Source organism: Gigantopelta aegis, chromosome 5 (assembly GCF_016097555.1).
Source record: "Gigantopelta aegis isolate Gae_Host chromosome 5, Gae_host_genome, whole genome shotgun sequence".
Classification (NCBI taxonomy): Eukaryota; Metazoa; Mollusca; class Gastropoda; order Neomphalida; family Peltospiridae; genus Gigantopelta; species Gigantopelta aegis.
In genome coordinates this window covers 13,190,192-13,199,265 of record NC_054703.1, presented here as the reverse complement: position 1 = coordinate 13,199,265, position 9,074 = coordinate 13,190,192, and the positions used below count along the sequence as shown (strand labels likewise).

The 9,074-nt window shown below is 36.4% G+C and overlaps 1 protein-coding gene across 1 annotated transcript; it reads right to left on the bottom strand.

Annotated features, from left to right (window-relative positions):
* Window positions 1-829: 829 nt before the first annotated feature.
* On the bottom strand, window positions 830-8,117 carry LOC121372955 (atrial natriuretic peptide receptor 3-like). Its single transcript, XM_041499393.1, has 4 exons — window positions 7,845-8,117; window positions 3,554-3,761; window positions 3,048-3,119; window positions 830-927 (listed from the first exon to the last, which is right to left on the bottom strand). The coding sequence occupies exons 1-4, from the start codon at window positions 7,965-7,967 to the stop codon at window positions 830-832; spliced, it is 501 nt and encodes a 166-aa protein (XP_041355327.1). The 5' UTR covers window positions 7,968-8,117.
* Window positions 8,118-9,074: the final 957 nt, after the last annotated feature.

Here is a 9,074-nt window from a genome sequence, read left to right as displayed (position 1 = left end):
AGCTAGTTACGGCGTGCTGCGCGAGTATCGAATCGCATACATTGGGTCACGGGCGACCGTGACCTTAGTGTACTGCGATCTCGATACCCCGAAGAGGAAGAGAAGAGGACGTGGAAAGAGGAGACGTGCGCCAGGGGCGACATAAGGGGAACCAAACCTGGCGGCTCAACCGCCAGCGGCGGTTCCTTCTGCGTCGTCGCCCCCTCCATCTATTCGGCGGAAGAAGACCAGCTCGCCACAGGCGGACAAGTCGACGGACGCGACCAGCGGGACACTGGACACTGCCATGTACCAGGCACCACCGCGACAGCCCACTTCTACTCCTAAGCCGACTCCGGTGAAGCGGTTAATTTTACCTACCGCTCCCGTTGAGTCGGCAATGGATACAGTTGTTGCCGCGGCTGCTAAGCGGAAAGCCGTCAAACCACCAGACGACCAGCCTGCTCGGTCGAAGCCGCCTGCTCCAACAATCCCCCCGCCTGCTGCAGAGGAGGACGTAGACCCGTGGGAGTTGGCCTTGGGGAAACTCAAGAGACAATTCTGGGACTACGTCCAAGGGGATACAACAGACACAAAGAAGTTGAGAGGCCGGTACAGCAACCAGAAATGGAAGCCACTGCCGGATGGGACTCACTACGAGCTGCACACCCTACGGTTCAACGACGCGACGGGACTTGTCGTGACACACCGGCGCCAGCAGATCTTCAGACAAGCGATTCTTCTACATCAGATGGACAGCCCGATTATCCACCGAATCGTCAAGACGACCTGCGGCGCCGGTTACAACATCGTCATCTAGGCCTTGTTCGGCAGGAAGCACCTGATCCCGTCACCTGATCCCGTCACTGACTGCTGGACCGGTCCTCATCTCTCCGTAGGCGCCAACCTCTCTTAGGACAGGCACCTCCTGTTTTGGGCTTAGTTGGACTTAAAACATTTGGGCCGCAGTTCAACAGTCCGACACAGTTTATTTTGGCAGCCCGTCTAAATTGCTAAAATCACCTTAAAACCTTTTCGGTCGAGCACTCTAATTTTATTGTTTGGACTTAAATTTTTGTAGCTCACTTTCCTTTCGGTCTTTGACCAACTACTAAATTTGTATTCCAAATTCCGCCCACCTCAAACTTACTCCTCTACCCACCCCCACCCCCCTCCCTCGGCCCGGACTATATAGATCGGACTTCTGGGGTTTTTTAAATATTATTAAATAGTCCGATCCTCTCTTCTTTCTCTTATTTATTTTTGAGTGTCCTTCAAAAATGCTCCAAATTATACAAATATTCGGTCGAGCAGTCAATTCATTTTATTTTTGGCTTGTAAATGTTTTTTGTTTTGTTTTTTAATCCTACTAATTTCTTTTACTAATTGCTATTTTCAAAATTCTGTCCATTTTCACCCCCACCCCCCGTTAAACTAGTTATCTATCTATCTAATTTCTTTTTGACCGCCCAATCTAACCTAGCGACCAAATTTAATGAGTAGATTTTTTTTATTAATTATATTAATTTGAGATGCGCATCAAAAGTTTAAAGGCCCACTAATTAAAAAAACATTCTGTCCCAGAGCAAGTCACTGGCTATCCAGAGACATGCTCGAAACTCTAGTGGTATATGAGCATGTAAACATTATTCGCACTCGCACTCCTACGCCCATGTATTATATGCGTACTGTCTGGATGTGTTAATATACTGATTGAATTAGTTTTATTAGGAAGAGGTTAACATTATGGGAAAAGGGAATTGATTTGGTTCAATATACAGTTATAGTATGTACGGATACGAAAACTGTGGACGAATAGCCGATCGAGTCCGCGCTATTGAAATCAAGTCCTTCTCTGCGGGTTTTCGTTAATGGTTGTTTCCGTGATGAAATCTGAAACGTGGGGGCGATAAAATGCCATTAATTTAAATCATATCAACGAGCAGTGTGCTTTTATTTGAAACGACACCCGTGAGATGATAGCTAAACCTTTAGGGAAAACTGCCGTAAAATCTCAACACAGGCCGTGTATTCAATGAAGGCCACACTGAAAAGAAGGCTAACTGGTCGTAAGCAAACGTTAGTTTCAAATAGAGGCTAGATTATCTTAAACAAAGGCTGACTTCAAATAGAGACTAATTCATCTTAAACAAAGGCTAGTTTCAAATAGAGACTAAGTCATCTTAAACAAAGGTGGGTTACAAATAGAGACTAAGTCATCTTAAACAAAAGCTGGTTTCAAATAGACACTAAGTCATCTTAAACTAAGGCTGGCTTCAAATAGAGACTAAGTGATCTTAAACAAAGGCTGCCTTTAAATAGAGACTAAGTGATCTTAAACAAAGGCTGCTTTTAAATAGAGACTAAGTCATCTTAAACAAAGGCTGACTTCAAATAGAGACTAAGTCATCTTAAACAAAGGCTGCCTTTAAATAGAGACTAAGTCATCTTAAACTAAGGCTGGCTTCAAATAGAGACTAAATCATCTTAAACAAAGGCTGATCAAATAGAGACTAATTCATCTTAAACAAAGGCTGGTTTCAAATAGAGACTAAGTCATCTTAAACAAAGGCTGCCTTTAAATAGAGACAAAGGATTTTTAAACAAAACACCTCTTGCGCAGTCCGCTGATTACGAAACACCAGTGAATATCAGTTATCTCCCTTTCTGTACCCCCAGTTGTGTTATGTATATGTATTAATGCATTCACATGGAAACAATATATTTGTAACGTATAGAAATAGAGACTACTGCACACGTTGAATATCATACTTCTTATTACTAGTACGAAAACGTATGTTGAGTGACTGAAAGTGAGTTCGATGTGTTTTTAAGCAAGCAATTGTAAGATAAATGGTATCTAAAGGACATAAGAATAGTGTCCTACTTCTTACACATCCTATTAAAAAAACAGGTTTCAAAAGAAATATTATCGTCTTTTCCAAGTTATTTACAGCACATTCGCCTGCGAAGTTCACATTAAAGTGTGGCAGCTAATCAGGAGACGATAGAGAAAAATAAATAAAACGCAGCTTTTGATTCTCAATTTTTTTAAGACACAAACTTACCTTCAAGATCTCCCTTTTGCGTGTATAATTTTATTGCAACAATGTTCAGAAGTAATTTAAGATCAAAACTTGCTAAAATAATATGACAAAGCAAATAATTACCAAACAGTTTACTGACCCTTGATTAATTTTATTGAGTATAGATATATGTTACCATCTGGAAAAAAACAAGAACATATATGGCTTTACGGTTGCACTAAATCAAACCAGCAACTTCCGGGTCATAGTTAGGGATGACCCTTCAAATATTTACGGAGGAAAGGTAGTGATAATATCATGTGACACTGTTCATTTGTGAAACTGTTATAATCTATTCCCAATAAAATAATAAATATAAAGATTTAAAAAAATTGGTATTCTGTTTATATATATATAGTACTCACAAGAAGTTGAAACAAAAGTAAACAAATTGTATTATAGTGTTAACATTACCGGCAGTGAGAACTGATTTGGCCTAGTGGAACCTTAAAGCTTCTAAAACTTTTTTTTTTTAAACAAAACCTTACCTGCAAATTCTCGCCCAATCTCGTGTTCCAGTCCCGAGAGTATGTCGGCCATCTTGTGAAACTTGTAATACTCGTGCGTGAGATTTTTCCTTCGTTCTGTCCGTAGACCGTGGTGAATTCCATCCGTAAGAATGTGACAATACCGGTCTACGATATGTTCGTTTGCTTCCGGGTCATATATTAGTTTAACTCGGTTCCATTTAAAATGCTAAAATTAGAAAATAAAATAAATATAAAATATATTGTAAATAGGCGTATGACACGGAGGCGGGGTTTGGTTTCCATCCGGGTCATGTATTGGTTTAACTCTGCTCAAATGGAGGTTAAAGGGACAGACCCTAGTTTCAAGGGTGGATTCAGTTAAAGGGACAGACCCTAGTTTCAGCCCATGAAAATGCACACTAAGTTTAGTTAATCTACAAATCTGCAGCACACATTTGGATAAAGTTACAATTGAGTGAAACGTGAGTTTGTGACTTTGAAATGGTGAAATACCCTCTAAAAATAGACTAAAACTCAACTCCATAAACGTTACGTCTCAGACGCACGTGCGTTTTTAAAAATATGAGAAATGCATTTTGTGACATTAAAAACACCAGGATGACCAAAAACACTTCGAATGTACGGAAATGGATAATCTAACCAATAAAAACTAAGTAAAATATGATTTCAGTTATCAAAAACGGATCTAATAGTCAAAAATATTCCTTAGTTTTTAAAAACTAGGGTATGGCCTTTTAATATTGATACATGGTTTAAAATGGTGCCCGATAAAATATATTTTAAATGTTACCAGGTTCGGATTCAGGATTTTTTAACAGAGGGGGCACAAAACCTTGGGGGGGGGGGGGGGGGTTAAATAGAATTTAAAGATCCTTGACAGATGGACGGGATAACTTTGCATTTTTGTGTATTCTGAAATATATATTGTTTCACCAAAATAGGGTGGGGGCGGGCTTAAAATCATAATGTACATACACAGTATGTAAACATATATAGGGCAGTGGCGTAGGAAGGTGCCAAAAAGTGGGGGGGGGGGGGGATACTTTTATATTTACACACTTTTACACTATTATAAAGCAAATATAAAGTATAATATCTGAAAAGTGGGAAGCACATGCCCCCCTGCACACACACACACACACACACACACACACACACACACACACACACACACACACACACACACACACTCCCGCTTCCTACGCCAGTGTAGGGCCTACTGTCAAAAAAGTAATAATGTGCATTCTTTAGATTAAAATGTTTATGACACAGTCAGAAAATAAATGGATTTTTTTTGTTAACACCAAGTAAACATTAACCTTGTTAAAACCCAAAGGTAATTATAAATTTGAACAAAATCATTCAACTTTGAATATAATTATAAAAGATTTGACACAAAACTAAAATATTTCCCATATTTAAAATACAGTTTTAAAATGTTTGAGATGATTATTTCTGGTTTCCATTTCATGAGCTGCAAATCTACTGTTCGTGGCTGGATGTGACAGCTGGTAGTGTCCATAACAAATCAAGTGAACATATTTATTTTCAAAATATTAATATTCCAGTATCAAGCTTGCAATTTGTATTATGTTTCAGTGTAACTTAATTTGTTTACTATACAAGTAAATTCTAGGAAAGATTGGACTAAAATGGGGTTTTTTCTCCTTAAATTTCACCTTAAACTGTGACAGCTGGTAGTGTCCATAACCAATCAAGTGAACATATTTATTTTCAAAATATTTATATTCCAGTATCAAGCTTGCAATTTGTATTATGTTTCAGTGTAACTTAATTTGTTTACTATATAAGTAAATTCTAGGAAAGATTGGACTAAAATGGTGGGGGGTTTTCTCCTCAAATTTCACCTTAAACTGTAAAAAAAAGTAATAGAATTCTAATATGCAAAAATATATCATATTCCTATGAAATCTATATCTTATTGGTATTACTGTTGACATTTAATCACATAGTTTCTATATTACTTTTTTGTTTACGGGCTCTACAGAGAATCCTTACTGAATGTAAAGCACATCTAGTAGGGTGTATACTACCAAATCAAATCCCATAGACGACAATAGTAACATATGTGGCTAAAACTCCTATCTGCAACGTATCAATCGACATAAACGCCACGGATATAAATACTACCACCCCTCACCCTTAAAGTAAATCACAAAAAAGTGGGTGTCAAGCTGCTCATTTCTGAGATGACGGGTAGCGTCTATGACTACCCTAGTTCCGCACAAAATTTGAGTACTTTTTTTACTCGGTACCCCATACATGTTCCAAGCACAAGACTACTTGACACAGTGGTACTAGATGAAATAAAATTGCATACATTTTTAGCCCAGATGAAACTAATTTTTTTTACAACCAACACACTCATATTTATAACCAATCACAGGACTTGTGGTGTTCACTTCTCTATCAAAAGTTGGGTGCACCTCGAACTTTGACCCAGCCAGAAGTTACTTGGTTTAGTACTACCTAGTAGTGTGTTATTAGTAGGATTCTATATTGAATGTTATGTCTCATCGTGAACTTAATTGGTTATACGAGTTAAAAATTAGCTAAACACTCAACACAATTCAAAAATATTTTCAGCAAGAGGAATGTCCTGCTAATCATAATTTTGTTATTTTTAGGGGTGAATGCTGGATGAAATAACAATTATCAATTCAGCTATATTATTTATATTTGTTCTTATTTAACATGTTGTAGCCTTACAAAATAAAATACAAGAAAATTTAAGTATACGTATTTTGGTATTTTGTATAAAGTATCAAAATTTATAATGATGTTTTTTGAAAGGTACAGTAACGGACATTACAAATCCACATTCAGTGTGTATTATTTTCAAATCCTTCAGCTACTTCACAATTCTGTTACTTTGCAGAGTTTCTCCGTACATCTGACTTGTAATCCTCAATTGATGTAGAATTCTTTTGATTAAGTCAACAATTATTAGATGGTCGCGAACACTACAGATGTTTTGTGACAAACCTATAAGTTGCTTTAATTATGTTAACTTTTTGTGACGTAAAAACATATTGCACTTTTTATTCCTAAATCATAAATACTAATTATATGTGAGAAAATTCATTGTAACATAATTTAATTTCACTTAATTTTTAAAGACTTAGGGCTGAATTTACGATGCCTGTTTTTCTTAAACGCAGGTGTATAAAGGGACACACCCTAGTTTCAAAATTAACACTAAGGTTCATTAATCTACAAACCTGTAACACATTTGCATAAAGTTACAGTTGAGTAAAACATGAGTCTGACTTTGAAATGGCAAAATACCCTCTAAAACTCGACTAAAACGCGACTCTATAACTGGTACTTCTCAGACGCACGTGCGATTTTAAAAATATGAGAAATGCATTTTTCGATATTATAAACACCAGGATGACCAAAAACACTTCGAATGTACGGAAATTGATAATCTAAACCATAAAATTTAATTAAAGTATGACGTCAGTTATCAAAAACGGCCATAATATTCAAAAATATGCCTTAGTATTTAAAAACTAGGGTATGTACCTTTAAGCATTGTAAATGTATGTAGTTACACGTGTATACGTCTAAAACAGGTATTTTAAATTCGGCCCTGTATGTCGTCCATACAGCATGAGATATAGAAGAACAAAAAGGATAACAAAAAGGATAACAAAAAGGATAACAAACTAGTACATTTACATAAATTGCAATAACTTTTGACCCTGGTGGCCATTTTTTTTTTTTTTTTTTAAATAACTCACATTTTAAATAGAATGGTATTATCGGCAAACCACTGTCATTTTAACATAAAACATGTTCAATACATTTTTACAACAAAGGGATGATTTCAGTGAAAATTAAATGGACAAAAAGTACACTAATTTGACCCACTAATTCACTCAGAGTGCAACTTTTATAGAAATAAGAGACCTGAAATACTCTACACAGTTAGGTGTGACCCATATGCATGAACACAAACCAAACAGTGATGTGCTGGGACCACAATATTTCATTCATACATATGAATGGTGTTGATGGCTGATAAAGGGTTACAATCTGATAACCAATAACTAAGGTGCCAGAGTCACGTAAATTAATTTATTCATAACACTAGTTTACGAACACTACCGATTTCTGCCGATTAATTCAGTCGTTATTGTTCGTAAAGCCGGAATGTACATGTAGCTATTCGGGGTCGCATTTTTGTCCTTAGCTTGGTGGTCGCTATTCATTGTACAGGATAGCACAACATAGTGAATCACGATAATATATGCATATTTACCTTGAATATAAGAATGAGCATTTCCACCAGCGAGTTGAATATCGGTCCAACCCGCGTCAGCAGTTGAAACATGGATTTCTTAACTCGGCCGAAGTCTCGGGCCATGGCGGCGGCCGTCACCATGGGTTTGTTCCAGTACGGGATCTGTCGCGCCACGGGAGCTGCGGCGTAGTCGCAGCAAGGCCCGAAAAACACGTCGACGGTTTCTGAAACAATGACCACGACGACGTCAATTAGTAGAAGAAACAAAACAAAAGCATGAATGAGTTTGGGTGTGGGCGTTTTTAACCGGTTGAAGGTGTTGAGGTGTTATGCTGTTTTGGTATGTGTATTTTTTGTGTGTGTGTAAGGTTGTTGCGTTTGGTTTTTTATTTGGTTTTTGTTGGGGGGTTGGAGGGGTTGGGGTTGTTTTGTTTTTAACGGGTTGAGGGGGGTTGGGGTGTTATGTTATTTTGGTATGGCTTTTTTTGTTTGGTTGTTGGGTGTGTGTTGCTGTTGGTTTTGTGAGGGGGGGTTGGGGTTTTTTTTTTTTTGGGGGGGGGAGTTGGGGTGTATTATTGTTTGTTTTTTGGGTTTTTTTTTTTTGTTTTGTTTTTTTTTTGTGGGTTTTTTTGTTTGTTTGTTTGTTTGTTGTTGGGGTTTTTTCTTTGTAGGGGTATCTCTTTGTTGTTTTCATTGTTGGTTTTTTGTGTGGGTTTTTTTTTTATAGATTTTTGTTTGAGGTTGTTTTTGTGTATGTTTTTTGTTGTTGTTTTTTTGTGTGGGTTTTTTTTTGGGGGGGTGTTGTATTTTTATTTTTATTTTTGTTTTAAGTTTATTGCCCCAGGAATGTGTTATGGTAATGGCAGGATTGGGGCTTCGAGTTCTTTACTTAACATGTTGCACAACAAACAGACATTGCAAAATCTTTATCTGAAAATAGCATACCATTTTCATATCAGAATAAAACGGAGGAACAACAATGAGTTAACTTTTATTAACAGAAAAACAATTAATTATATTTATTTAACGAAATGTTGCTTTCAGTTTATAGAAAAACAATTAATTATATTTATTTAACGAAATGTTGCTTTCAGTTTAGTTTCTAAAAATAAAAATAAAATAATTAATTAATTTAATTTAATTTAACTTAATTTAATTTAATTTAATTTAATTTAATTTAATTTAATTTAATAAATTAATTAATTAATTAAATAAATAAAATTAAAAAATTAAAAAATTAAATAAATA